The sequence below is a fragment of the Sorex araneus genome, chromosome 4, assembly GCF_027595985.1.
Source record: "Sorex araneus isolate mSorAra2 chromosome 4, mSorAra2.pri, whole genome shotgun sequence".
Taxonomy (NCBI): Eukaryota; Metazoa; Chordata; class Mammalia; order Eulipotyphla; family Soricidae; genus Sorex; species Sorex araneus.
The window spans coordinates 60,796,714-60,810,743 of NC_073305.1; the positions used below are offsets into that span (position 1 = coordinate 60,796,714).

Consider the following 14,030-nt stretch of genomic DNA (forward strand, 5'->3'; position numbering starts at 1 on the left):
GCTACCTAGGCTCTGCCTCGTGGCAACTTCAGCATATCAGTGTGATGATCAGAGGAATCTGCTTGGGATGCATGAACTGAGAAGCGCAGGAAACTGAAGGAACTGATAGAGAAATATTCTTGGTACAGAAAAACATTGTGAAAAATATATTATCTTTCCAATGTGATATAACCCTGAATGTCTCTGGATCTGCAGCATATTCAGGTCAACTGCCTGTGTCTAGAATACTTGTTGGGTGCCAGCCATGGTTCAGGTGCCAGGGAATTCCTAAAGAACAAGGCACTATCTCTGCCCTCTTGGATCTTCAAGCAAACCGGGGGAGTCAAATATTAAACTAAAATGATGCCTATAAATATCTAATTATACACTGGATGAGTATGAGCATGACTAAGAAAAATTTCAGGTAAAGAACTGGGGAACTGATTCTGCATCGGAAGTTATGGTGCCACATTTAAGGAAATACATTGAATGCATTTAATCTACATTTAAGGAAAAACATTAAATTTAACACTTGAAGAATGAGCAATAGTAAGTAAATTAAAAGGCAAATGACTCAACATCTCCTCTCCCCCAATATACTTCAGCTTTACAGGACTCAAAACCAATGAATTCAACCTATATCTGAGAAGAAATGAATAGCCTAACTTTACCACAAAGCTTTCAAAGTCAAAATTGGTTTTCCTTGTACCTTCTTTTCATTTTCCTCCAATATTTGAAGTGATCCTTGAATGTTCTGGAAAAATAACCTAATCAACATTCTATATACAAACATCAAGGTTCAAGTCAAAATAAAGCGACTAATGTCTGGTGACTAAAAATTTGGAGACATTCCTATCTAAGAGTCATCTATGGATATTTTAGTGTGTTTAAGGCTTTAGCAAGAAGGACATTGACTCAGGAAAGAAATCTGATGGTCTCTCTGGACTTTCATGCAGCAGTGAGTAGAACCAATAAAACAAATCCAAATATTTCCATGAAGATCATCTACCTAGAGGACTTATCAGTTACCACTTATCTGGAAGGGAGTTTGGCACAGTGAATCAAAAGTTTTAATCATGAAGTCTCAGATACAGCTCAAATGCAGAGCATTTGCTTTGTATGTTTGAGGTCATAGATACAATTTCCAGTACAGAAAAAGGAAAGGGAAAAATAAAAAGAAAAATTTAAAATCACAAAAATATTATACAACTATAAATGTGAAGGATGTAGCCTAAAGTTAATATTTTAAATGTGCACAGAGAATCAATCTGTAAATATGAAACTAATATAATGTTACCATATTAACATGTCAATGCACCTTAAATTAAAAATTAAATTTAAAAAATTTTGTTGCTGTTTTTTGCTCCACACCTGGTAGTGCTTAGGGTCTGAGCTCTGGGATAATTCCTAGTAGGCTCAGGGGATCCTAGGGTATGCTGGATATTGAACTCAGGTCACCTGGGTTGGCTGTGTGCAAGGAAAATGCCCTAACTGTTGTACAATTGTTCCAGCCCCAATAAGTAGAATAGAACTAATGAATAGAAATGTTATACTGCTGCACATATGGGGCCACTAGATTAGATGTGGATGTGGGCCTCTTGGAAGGGTTTGGGAGCAAGTAGAGGTAACAGAGATAATGACTAGGGGGAGGGATAGACAAAGGCAACTCCCAGCCTAACTTCTCAGAGACTCCCAAGGGCTTGCTACAAAGGTTCAGCCTCAGCATAGCAGGACTACAGCAAACACAGTGAAGAAGACAGGTAGAAACCCGGGAAGCTCAATGAGTGAAAAAGATAACATGGAAGGCTCAACCAGAATCAATCAGCTCTATACATTCTTAAAGATTTTAGTAACACCAAGCTTAGGATATCTAATGAGCTAAAAGAAACAGGAACACAGTAGTCATAAAAGCACACAAAATTATGAAAGCAGAAATGAGAAAACTACAATCAGAAATGACAGAAATAAAAGAGTGTGGTAGGTAATATTAAAAGCTCAATAGAAGGGCTGAGTGGCAGAATAACAATAACAACAGTTGAGAAAAAAGATTGGGGAGCTTCAATTTGAAATGGAGAAACCTCTGGAAAACAACCGAAGATGGGAAACATCTGAAAATAAACAGCATACCAGAGAACTATGGGATGAGCTCAAGGGGAACATTATAAGGGACTGCAGGGTGAAAGTACTGTGGGTAGGGCATTTGCCTTGCATGCAGCTGGTCTGGGTTCAATTCCCGACATCTCATATGGACCTTGAGCACTGCCAGGAGTAATTCCTGAATGCAGAGCCAGGAGTTGTGCCCCCCCAGCCCCCGCCCCCAAAGAAAGAGGAACAATATAAGAATCACCGGAGTCCCTGAAGAACTGGGAGGCAAATTTGTTGAAGAAATCACAGATAATAATTTCCCAGAATTGAGGAACATAGGCACCAGATTCAAGAGACCTAAAAGGTCCCCATAAAAGAATATAGACTCAAATAGAAATACTCCAAGAAACATTGTATGCCAAATGACAAAAGTCAAGACAGAGACAGAATACTGAAAGAGGCAAGATCAAAGAAGGAAATTAGACACAGAGAAAAGTCCATAAAATCAACAGCAGATCTATGAAATGAGACTCTATGAGTCAGAAGAGAATGGAGGAATATAGTACAAAAACTAAATGAAATAAACACCTCTCACCAAGATAACTCTATCTAGATTATCAGTCAGACTTGAAAAACAAAACAGACCATCAGACACAGGTGTCAGGCACAGGCAACAGTTTAGGGAATTCATAGCCTTAAAACAAGTTTTGCAAGTAGCTTTAAAGGAACTTCTTTAGAAGGCAAGACAAACTTTTCATAACTTGCACTCAGTATGTCATTCACTCATGACATTTATGATTGCCCTGGACTAGATTAAAAAGATTTGTTTACTCTTAGCTTGCTAAGGGATTTTACACGTTTTCAATGAAGAATTAATGTTTTATTTATGTTGACTGTTCTATGTTGGATCAAGTGTTTTTTTTAACATACATAGAAATTTTTATTACAATTTTTTATTTACTTATGCAGTACTTAGGCATTATCTATAATATAATATTTTTAACATAAAGTTAATGTTCTCTTCCTTAGGATAAGACACATCTGTATTTTCATAGGCCAATTCAATTTTTTCTTTAAATTTTCTTAATCATCACTTTTTTGTTTTGTTTTGTTTTGTTTTGTTTTTTGGGTCACACCCGGCAATGCTCAGGGGTTAATCCTGGCTCTGCACTCAGGAATTACTCCTGGTGATGCTCGGGGGACCATCTGGGATGATGGGAATTGAACCTGGGTCGGCCGCATGCAAGGCAAATGCCCTACCCGCTGTGCTATCACTCCAGGCCCAATCATCACTTTTCAACTAAAATTTACACCTGTAATATTTATCTATTTCATGTAAATTTTAAAATGTATTAGTACAGAACTGTTAATAATATTAACTTTTAAATTCATATACCTGTACAAAAAAGTACATGGTTTTTGAAAATTTTTTTATGAACTTAATATTGATTTTCAATTTTGTGGAATTTCAGAAGCTGAGTTCTACCCATCTTTATGTGAGTAAATGTCACCACCTCCACAATAAATAAAAATAAAAGATCTCTCTCCTATGTGGGTAAAAAATGAAACATAGTACAAAAACAACAAATTGTCTAAGTCATCAGAACTGAAGATTTTGTCTACAGAAGTGAGCTCCCATGGGACTCTTGGGGAGGAAAGAGGGTTCTCTGGTGGTGGATGTGGTGTGGGAATGATGTTTGTATGAAAAACATAATTGAAAATATCACGATACCTCAATAAAAGTGGTTCAAAAGGTTAAAGGGAAACTTACATGTTGTGGAACCCCCTACCTCCTCAGAAACACACATTTCCAAATGCTTCCTAGTAGTAGGTTGTACCAATCCAAGTACCACTGTATCAACCCAGAGATCTACACGCCCATTTCAAAGTGAAGGAAAATAGCAACACATTTTTTTCTAACACAAAACAGAAATGCACTTCTAGGCACAGAGGTACTTGGCTATGTTCTTTATAATAGATGTCTGTAATAAGCATGCAAAAGCAGTTGGAAAACAATTTTTCTTTGTGGAATTGAGTGGATTTTGTTTTCATGGATACCTCATACATTTTTCTCTTTCTTCTTTGTTGCTGTTTTTTTTTTAATTAGCAAATCTTACCTTTATAGATGGTAAAAGCAATTTCAGCTGTGGAGAACAAAAGGTGGCTTAACAGTTCCTGGTGTTACTCTATTTCTTGTTCTTTTACTATCCCTGGCACGATCAGCTTTGTATCACAAAACCCAGGATCACTGTGTTTTCACTTAGTCCAAGGTAGCTTCCAGACAGACTAGCTATTATTCTTGTGCTGGAACATAGCAGTGCTCAAATAAAGCTTTGTTCAACTCATTCATTCCCCCCCCCTTTTTTTTTGTCTTGATGCGACAGATCCTCCATCAAGTTTTTAATTTTGTTTTGTTTTGTTTTTGTTTGTTTTTGAGGGGGTGGGAGGTTTGGGCCACACTTGGTGGTTGCTCAGAGGTTAGTCCCAGCTCTGTGCTCAGGGGTCAGTCCACGAAGAGCTTGGGACACCCCATGGTGCCAGAGATAAAACATGGGCTTCCTGCATGCAGAGAATGTTCAGCATGTAGAGTTATCTTTCTGACCCAAGGTCTACTAGGTTTTAGCTTGGCTTTCACTCAGTAGTTTTTAACAGGTTTCCATCTCATCCTGAAGAGCAATGAACATTATACTGAGTCGTCAGTTCTAACGTAGGGGGAAGAAATGGTGTGTGTATAGGCAACTAGAGAGTAGAGACGAGGGGTGCTGCCCAACATCCTATAAGGCATAGGACAATCCTCACAATCTAAAGTATCCTTAGCACTGAGGCTGAGAAACTGTGTTCACCATTTGCCTTTTCTATAACATCTTAAATATTTTCCAAAAGTTTCCTGAAACTATCATCATAGCATGCCCAGGAGATACGGTAAAGCTATCTGAGTTTGAAGAAAAAGTAAAACCCTGAAGATGACCTCAGTCAGTCAATCATGGCAGGATCTAATTTTCTGTTTTGTTACAGGGTGCTCTGGATGATGCTGAAGATCATATTTGCAGTAACCAGATGCAAACAATCTGAGTAAATGCTGATTATTTTTAGTCCAGTCATTAAAAATATCATAAGACAAATGTTTTCTCTTTCTGCAGTCATCTGTTACATATAGTATTTTTTAAATGCTACTTTAACATATGGTTAAATTTTTCCATTGTAGCATTATTTATTATCTTTTTGTAATTTTAACATATATTATGGAGATTGAGTTTTTTAGCTGCAACATTTTTATGAAATTAAGTGCCTATATTCAAGAACACCTCCCTAAACGGGAGTCGACTTTTCATTTGCATTATACTTTATTGAAGGTGTTTCTCAGTAGAAATAGAATAATACAGTGCGTCATCTGAAAGTACATTACTAACCCCATGATCAGGGAGTAAAATGAAAGGTTTCCTACAAAAATGAAAGCACATTACTTTCAACTCTAACTAGCCTTCAGTATTTTGCCTTCAGCACAAAGCATTTTAACATTCACTATAATTTCTCCTGATAGAAAAAGTTTTTTTTTCATACCAGAGACAACTAACATGATATTCAACCTCAGGATTTCTACTAAAGAAAGACATTAAGGGTCTCCTTTTTCTAATCTTAGAAGGCATTTTTCAAATATCTTTAAACCTACAAATAGTTCCATAAGTAATGACTTTAAAAGACCTCAAAATTTGAAAAATTGAAGCATCTGTTTTATGCAACATTATCTGTTTAAAATTCTTCAGTATAGATTCACATTTTATAAGGAAAATATAGAGCATTTCAACTAGCTAGAAGAGATATTCTCTCTCTGGGGTACAACTTCAATTTCTAATCATCTGTGTCATATAGGTTTGAGTTCATATGGGGAATAGAGAAAACCATCTAAAGAACAATAGAATTATAAGAAATGGGAATATTCTTTCATCTGTTATAACTTAAATCACTTGTTTAATAGCATTAATAGTTTTCTTTCAAATCAAAATTGAAGAAAGTTAAGGTATATTTCCTAAAGATATTCATTTCAGAAGAGTTGAGTGGTCTCTAAAAATACCATAAGGACTTACTCTTGAAATTGTTGAATTTTACTAGCACTCTACCTTGTCAATTTCCTGTTCTCTTGAGCCAAACAGCAATTTTTTTCCTTTCATGATTTGAACATCAGAGGTGTTTAATGGTCTTAGAGAAAAATCCTCTTAAGATAGGAACTGAAAATAGTTAAACTTGGGAGAATTCAAGGTCCAATTTAACATAAAATAATGCAAACAAAGGAAAGATGGTCTCTTAGAAGCTGCTGAAAATGAGGTTAGCAAGAAAATGAAACAAGCTCACAGATGTATTTAGGTGTGAAAACTCACTGTTCAAGTACTGGGAATAAAATGGTGATGTCAAACAAAGATATTCAGTCACCCACCACCTCATTTGAAGATCCAGACAAACTTAATCAAACACTCCTATTTTCATTAAACATATTCTTTAATAATAACTCTCTGAAACAGAAAAAATTATAATTCAATCGAACAAACTGAGAGTCTTATTTATTCCTGTGACTCTCTCAACACAGATTCTCTTCAATGCTTATGGAGATAATCTCTGTGAATACTTTAGTTTAATTAAGATTTTTTTTTGTAGTGAGAATTAGAAAAGAGATCACAAGAAGAAACTGCCTGTGGAGTTTGAAAGAGTAACACAAGAGGATGAAATGGGTTTACAGGAGGTTATGGTGGCTTGAAGAGATCAACAGCCTCAGATGAAAAGCAAGAACTCAATGTGTGGGACTATAATCCCAAACCTTGCAGGGATGAGATTTTAAATCCCCAAACTTTCAAGATATAAATATGAATTATAAATAAAAAGCTATAATTTTAAGTAATAGCAACTACATCAAAACGTTAGACATTGTCTTGTGGACTAACCAAATCTTACCTGTGTGCCAACTAGTTACTTAAATATTGGAAGAAAGTGATAAATGGCTAACCAACAGCAATCTCAATTACTAGTATGTTCTTGGGTCTTAATTAACGAAGCACTTTTTCTAAACCATTATCACATCTAAAGTCCTTAACATGAAAATGAAGTTTCAAAACACTCTGTCAGATATAAGGATCTGAGGAAAAAAATTTTATGCAGCAGAGGAAAAGATGAATAGGTAAATGTTTAATACTTTGTTAAACCTATCTGTCAAAGAGGGCAGGCAAGACCTTGAAAAGGTCCAACTTAACTTTCACACCTTAGCAATGAGAAAAAAAACAAAACAATCTAATCAAAATATGGGAATATGGGGAGAAGAGTTGAACAGATACTTCCTCAAAGAAAACTTATAGATGGCAAAGTTATAAGGACATGTGCTCTTCATCACTTATCATCAAGGAAATGTACATCAGGAAAACAATGAGATATTACCTTACATCAGTAAGATTAGCATATATCAAAAATAGGAGTATCTATCAGTAACGATCAACACTGGTGTAGATAAGGGGAAAAGAATCTTTATTTGCTATTGTAAGAATTAGAATAGAGATCACCAGAAAGAAGTGCCTGTGGAGTTTCGAAAAGTAGACACAAGAGGATGAAATGGGTTTAGAAATGCTGTCTGTTTCAGCCTCTATAGAAAAACTTATGGAGCTGTCTCAAAATAGAAAAAATCCTACTTTTAGGGGCTGGAATGATAGTATAGTGGGTAGGACCTTTGCCTTGAACATGGCCGACCCAGGTTTGATCCCCAGCATCCCATATGGTCCCCCAAGCACAGCCAGGAGTAACTCCTGAGTGCAAAGCCAGGAGTAACCCCTGAACATCACTAGGTGTGATCCAAAAAGGAAAAAAATATTCTACTTCTATATTGCCCAGCAATTTCACTTTCTGGTATTTACCCAAAGGGCCTAAAACAGTATTTGGATTTTTTTTTGTTTGGGGGCCACACCCAAGTGTTCACAAGGGCGTACTCCTGGTTCTATGAACAAAGATTACTCTTGTTGAGGCTCAAGGAATGATATGAGGTGCCAGGGGTTGAATCTGGGTCAGCCATGTGCAAAGCAAGTGCATTAGACTATACTATCTCTCCAGCGCCCCCCACCCCAAACACAATTTTGAAAAGATATTGGGGCTGGAGCGATAGCAATAGCCTTGCACTTGGCCAACCTGGGTTTGATTCCTCCACACCTCTCGGAGAGCCCAGCAAGCTACTGAGAGTATCTTGACCACATGGCAGAGCCTGGCAAGCTCCCCATGGCATATTTGATATGCCAAAAACAGTAACAAGTCTCACAATGGAGACGTCACTGGTGCCTGCTTGAGCAAATCAATGAACAACAAGATGATAGTAATACAGTGATTGTGCCCCTATGTTCACTGCAGTGCAGTTCAAAATGGCCAAGATACAGAAACAATCCAAGTGCCCAAGAACAGATGTGAGGATAAAGAAATGGTGTGTATATTCCATACATAATGGAATACTATTCAGTAAGACTGGAGTGATAGCACAGTGAGTAGGGCATTTGCCTTGCATGTGGCTGACCCGGGTTTGATTCCTCTGTCCCTCTCAGAGATCCCAGCAAGATACCAAGAGTATCCCCCTGCACGGCAGAGCCTTGCAAGCTACCCATGGCATATTGGATATGCCAAAAACAGTAACAACAAGTCTCACAATGGAGACATTACTGGTGCCGGTGCAAGCAAATCGATGAGCAATGAGACAACAGTGCTACAGTGCTAAAATGAAATAATGAAATTCACTTCTAAGTGGATATAACCAAAGGGTATCCTGATAGATGAGTGAAGTCAGTCAGAATGAGAGAGACAAATACAAAATAGTCTTTATCTCATATGTGAGATATAAAGTAAGGGAATTAAAATCAACTTGTAACAGTACCTCCCTGATATTAGGTCTGAGTTTGCCAAGTGGGGTGGAGAGAGGGGCTATGTGGGAGGGGACCTTGAGACATTGATGGAAGGACACTGACATTCTGGTGGTGGTGTTGGAACATTGTAAGCCTGAGATTTTCTTATTTTCCATATTGTTAATCATAGTGCCTAAACAAAACTTGGAGAGGAAAAAAATCCAGCTTATAGAAATGATTTCTAAAGCAACAAGAAGCAAAATTTCAAAACACCAAGAAATGAAAAGCAAGTGATTGTATATCACTGAGATCTATGCATGAGACAGAAAAAAAAACCCAAGTTCATCTAATCGAGCCAATAATATTTACAGCCTGTGGCTAGTGCCAAATATTTCAGGAAATGCCAATGTCTTTCTTTATAAAGAAAGGCCAAACTTAATATTTAAACACAAGGTAAATCACTGAGAACATGGCAAATCTGTACTTCTTCACACTCCTTTACAAATCTTAACATTATGATTCATGGCCCAATAGGACTTCTCTACCTCCCACCCAAAGTGAAGTTTCAAAGTACCTCACATTTCAAAGTCAGCATTTGTTAGAGTTTCTCTACAAGCTTCTGTTAATAGTCAACTATAGCAATAGAGAATGAATTACAAACGGCCCCCACAGGGCTTAGGTTCACTTCTCTACTCCGACTCCTTCTGGGTCCCTCACATCTTCAGCAAGTAAAGCCAGCTCTCCCTCCTGAACTGGAAGAGCGAGGGACACTCGTAACACAGATGAAAACAAACACCACAACTGCTTTGCCATCAATAACTGTACCTGTTCAGGCTTCAGACCTGGCGGGACCCAGGCGTACTCTTCCAAGGCACAGCCTGAGTCGTCGTCCGAGGTCGAGTTCCTCTGGAAGTCAAACATGAGTTTGCTGACAGTCTTCTCCATCTCCAGGGGCATCACTGTCACCATGTGCTCTCCCTGAGGGCACTTGCAATGCAGGCAGATCTTCCTGAAAGCAGCAAGGGTGGTATGTGAGAAAGGGAAGCAATAGAAATAATCTCTGCCACCAGCCTCCCAGTCATCAGCTCTTAGAGTCCAAGCCATCAACATATTTCTTGGCAAATGGCTTTTGTCAAAAGCAACTAAAGGAGTGTTCATTCACTGACATGCCAGTCTTCGTAGGTGTGGCGTTTGAAGTATAAAAACATTGTGAAAGGTCAGAGATCACCAACTAAGCATGATTCAAACATGGAACTTTATTTAGTTATCTGCTTATTTTTATTGTGGGTCACACAGGGCTGTGCTCAGGGGCTTACTCCTATATCTGTGCTCAGGCATCACTCCTGGCAGTGCTTAGGGGACCACGCATATGTGGAACAGGGGATCAAACTAAGATTGAGTTCACACAAGGCAAGTATCCCACATGCTGACTACCTCTCCAGGCTAACATAAATGTTTGAGCATGCTTTCCCAAACATTTATTTTTCCCAACTTTCAGAAAAATCAATATACCAAGAAGAATGTCTAAATACTCTTTTACTAGATAAAATATGGGATAGTTACCATCCAATACATAAATTAAGGATATGATTTCCTTAAATATTAGCGAGAGTAATGATTCGTTAATAGTAACTAAATAAATATAATCCATAAAGCGACAAGATATATTACCAGGAGATTTAACAAATATGAACAGCACACCATTTTTATGTAAGGTTTCCAGATGATGGAAATGAAATCTGTTTCTAAAGAAAGTTGCATAGAAAATTTTAAGAAGAGCAAAAATATTTTATTTTTCTCTCCCAAATCTGTACTAAGAACTCATGAGGAAGATATTTTTACCTTTGCTAAAGATCTCTGTGGGTTTGAAATTCTAAATACAAAATAAAATTTTCTCTTGGTGGTTTTTAAACTATATCTATTATGCATGTGAATTATTTCAAAAAGTAGGAGTCAAAGCTAAGTCTCTCTCCCAAATTGAACATTTTCTCTTTTAAGGTTACCACCTGCTCCTTTTCTCATGGTGACAAAAATGAAGAGGCAACCAAAAGGTTGATGTCAGCAACACAAAACAGCTAGCTCCTACCAATGAAATAAAAAGAAAGAGAGAAATGGAGGAGGGAAACGCTTTCCTATGTCTACTCTGATCTTTATTATTAGTTTCAGAAGCTCCTTATAAAGGCAGTTAAACAGCCCAGAATCCTAATTCCCACATGCACCTCAAGTTTTTAATAATAGCTTTGTTCAGATATAATTCACTTACCATAAAACTCAACATGTTAAAGTGTACAATTCAGTGGTTTTTAGTAGTCACAGAATTGTGAAACCATTGCCATTATCTAATTTTAGAACATTTATATCACCTCCCAAAGAAACCTCGATCACATTAACAGGAACTTCCCACATTCCCCCCACCATAATCCCAGGCTATGTCAAACACTAATCTATTTTTTAATCTCAATATCTTCTGCTTTATGTATTTTCTGGAAATTCCATATAAATGGAATCAGATAATAATGTGAAAGTGACTTTTCTCCCATTGCATGATGTTTTCCAGGGAAGTTCATGTTGTAGTATGTGATAACCTTTTATTTCCCTTTTCGTGTATTGTAATCGTCCATTGTATGATAAAATACTGGATTCTGTTTATCCCTTTAGCAGCACATAGAAATTTGGATTTTTTCTACTTTTTTTGCTTTTGTGAATAATATTGATGAGTATTTACATGCAAGTTATTTTTTTGCTTTTTAAAATAGAGTTGTTGTTTGTTTTCAGTTCTCCTGTATATACCTAGGAATGGGATTCCTAGGTCATATGCTAAATTTATTCTTTTTTTTTTTTGCGTCACACCCAGTGATGCACAGCGGTTACTCCTGGCTCTGCACTCAGGAATTACCCCTGGCAGTGCTCAGGGGACCATATTGGATGCTGGGAATTGAACCTGGGTCAGCCGCATGCAAGGCAAACGCCCTACCAGCAGTGCTATTGCTCCAGCCCCGCTAAATTTATTTATTTATTTATTTATTTTTTTTAATTTATTTATTTTTAATTAGAGAATCACCGTGAGGGTACAGTTACAGATTTATACACTTTTGTGCTTATACTTCCCTCATACAAAGTTTGGAACCCATCCCTTCACCAGTGCCCGTTCTCCACCACCCGTAAACCCAGTGTCCCTCCCACCCTCCCCAATCCCATCTCCCCCCCACCCCACCCTGCCACTGTGGCAAGGCATTCCCTTCTGTTTTCTCTCTCTAATTAGCTGTTGTGGTTTGCAATAAAGGTGTTGAGTGGCCGCTGTGCTCAGTCTCTAGCCCTCATTCAGCCCGCAACTCCCTTCCCCCACATGGCCTTCGACTACAATGTAGTTGGTGATCGCTTCTCTGAGTTGACCTTTCCCCGGAACGTGAGGCCAGCCTCGAAGCCATGGAGTGAACCTCCTGGTACTTATTTCTACAGTTCTTGGGTGTTAGTCTCCCACTCTGTTATTCTATATACCATAGATGAGTGCAATCTTTCTATGTCTGTCTCTCTCCTTCTGACTCATTTCACTCAGCATGAAACTTTTCATGCCCATCCACTTGACTACAAAATTCTTGACCTCCTTTTTTCTAACAGCTGCATAGTATTCCATTGTATAGATGTACCAAAGTTTCCTCAACCAGTCATCCGTTCTGGGGCATTCGGGTTTTTTCCAGATTCTGGCTATTGTAAACAGTGCTGCGATGAACATACATGTGCAGATGCCATTTCGATTGTACTTTTTTGCCTCTCTGGGATATATTCCCAGCAGTGGTATTGCTGGGTCAAATGGGAATTCAATATCTAATTTTTTGAGAGTCGTCCATATTGTTTTCCAGAAGCAGCCCCGCTAAATTTATTCTTGGTGTTCTGAGGAACTGTTACAATATTTTCTGCAACATTTTTACATTTTAATTATCAAGAAATGAATGACTGGAACATTTTGTTCCACAATCCTTCCATATTTGTCACTGTCTTTCTTTTTGATTAGTGCTATCCTAGTAGATTTGAAGTGCGATCTTGTGGTTTTTTGGATTTGCATGTCCTTCATGGCTAGTGATACTGAGCATCTTTTAAGATGTTTATAATTTCTTTGGAGAAATGTATACTTGATAGGATTTTCCTATTCTATATGTAATTTCTATTTTATCATATTATTGAATGTAATTATTCTTCATATACGTTTTGGTGAAAAATACTTTATCAGATGGATGATTTACATTTTTTTCCTCCCATTCTGTGGGTTTTCTTTGTTTTCTGAGGATATCCACTGAAGCACATTAAAAAAAATCTTTTACCACTTACAATTTTACAAAGTCCAATTTATTTTTATATTAATTGTGTGTCTTATCATAGTTAAGATAAAATTGCCTGGTCTAAGACTATAGAGTTTTCCCTAAAAGATTTTCCCTAAAAGTTTTACTGATTTAGCTCTTATATTTGGACCTGTACATCGGAGGAGGTGGGTTGAGTTTCCTTCCCCTCCCCAAGCAGAACCCTGGCAGTTGAAGACCTCCAGAACCCAGCCACAGCCATGCTTAAGGCCACTATCCACACATTCTGATGAGCCTCACGCATGAAGGAACAGGCAGAGGAACCCAGGTGTTCAGGACCCAGGGCCGAGATCTCCAAGGCTGCTCAGATCGGGACTGGGCCTCTTCTATCTAGATTCCCCATTTTCCGGTAGCTAGGCAGTCACACCCAGAAACTGCCCCAGGCTCGTGTAATCCCATCAATGGCCAACATCCAGAGACTATAAATACAAGCTTCTGGAAGCTGGAAGTGCACAGCCGAGAATATATGACATCTGATAGCCTAATTCTCCCTCTTGGAGAACCTGGCAAGCTACAGAGAGTTTTCTGCCTGCACAGGAAAGCCTGGCAATCTTATCATGGCGTATTCATGAGCCAAATACAGTAGCAATTGATGGGTCTCATTTCCCTGACCCTGAAGAGCCTGTAATGCGGCACCATTGTGAAGGATGAGTAAAAAGAGGCTGCTAAAATCTCAGGTCTAGGATGTTATTGGGCCCCCATGAGCAAATCATTGATCAACGGGATGACAGTGACAATAATAGTGATTTGGACC

At 38.0% G+C, this 14,030-nt stretch overlaps 1 protein-coding gene across 2 annotated transcripts in view; it reads right to left on the reverse strand.

Moving 5' to 3' along the window:
* PRICKLE2 (prickle planar cell polarity protein 2) overlaps nucleotides 1–14,030 on the reverse strand; it is a 188,548-nt gene that overhangs the window by 96,230 nt on the left and 78,288 nt on the right. For both annotated transcript variants that reach the window (XM_055134351.1, XM_055134350.1), the window contains exon 2: nucleotides 9,747–9,930. In XM_055134351.1, coding sequence (XP_054990326.1) covers nucleotides 9,747–9,890 — 144 coding nt within the window. In that variant the 5' untranslated portion in view covers nucleotides 9,891–9,930. The remainder of the gene's footprint in view (nucleotides 1–9,746; nucleotides 9,931–14,030) is intronic.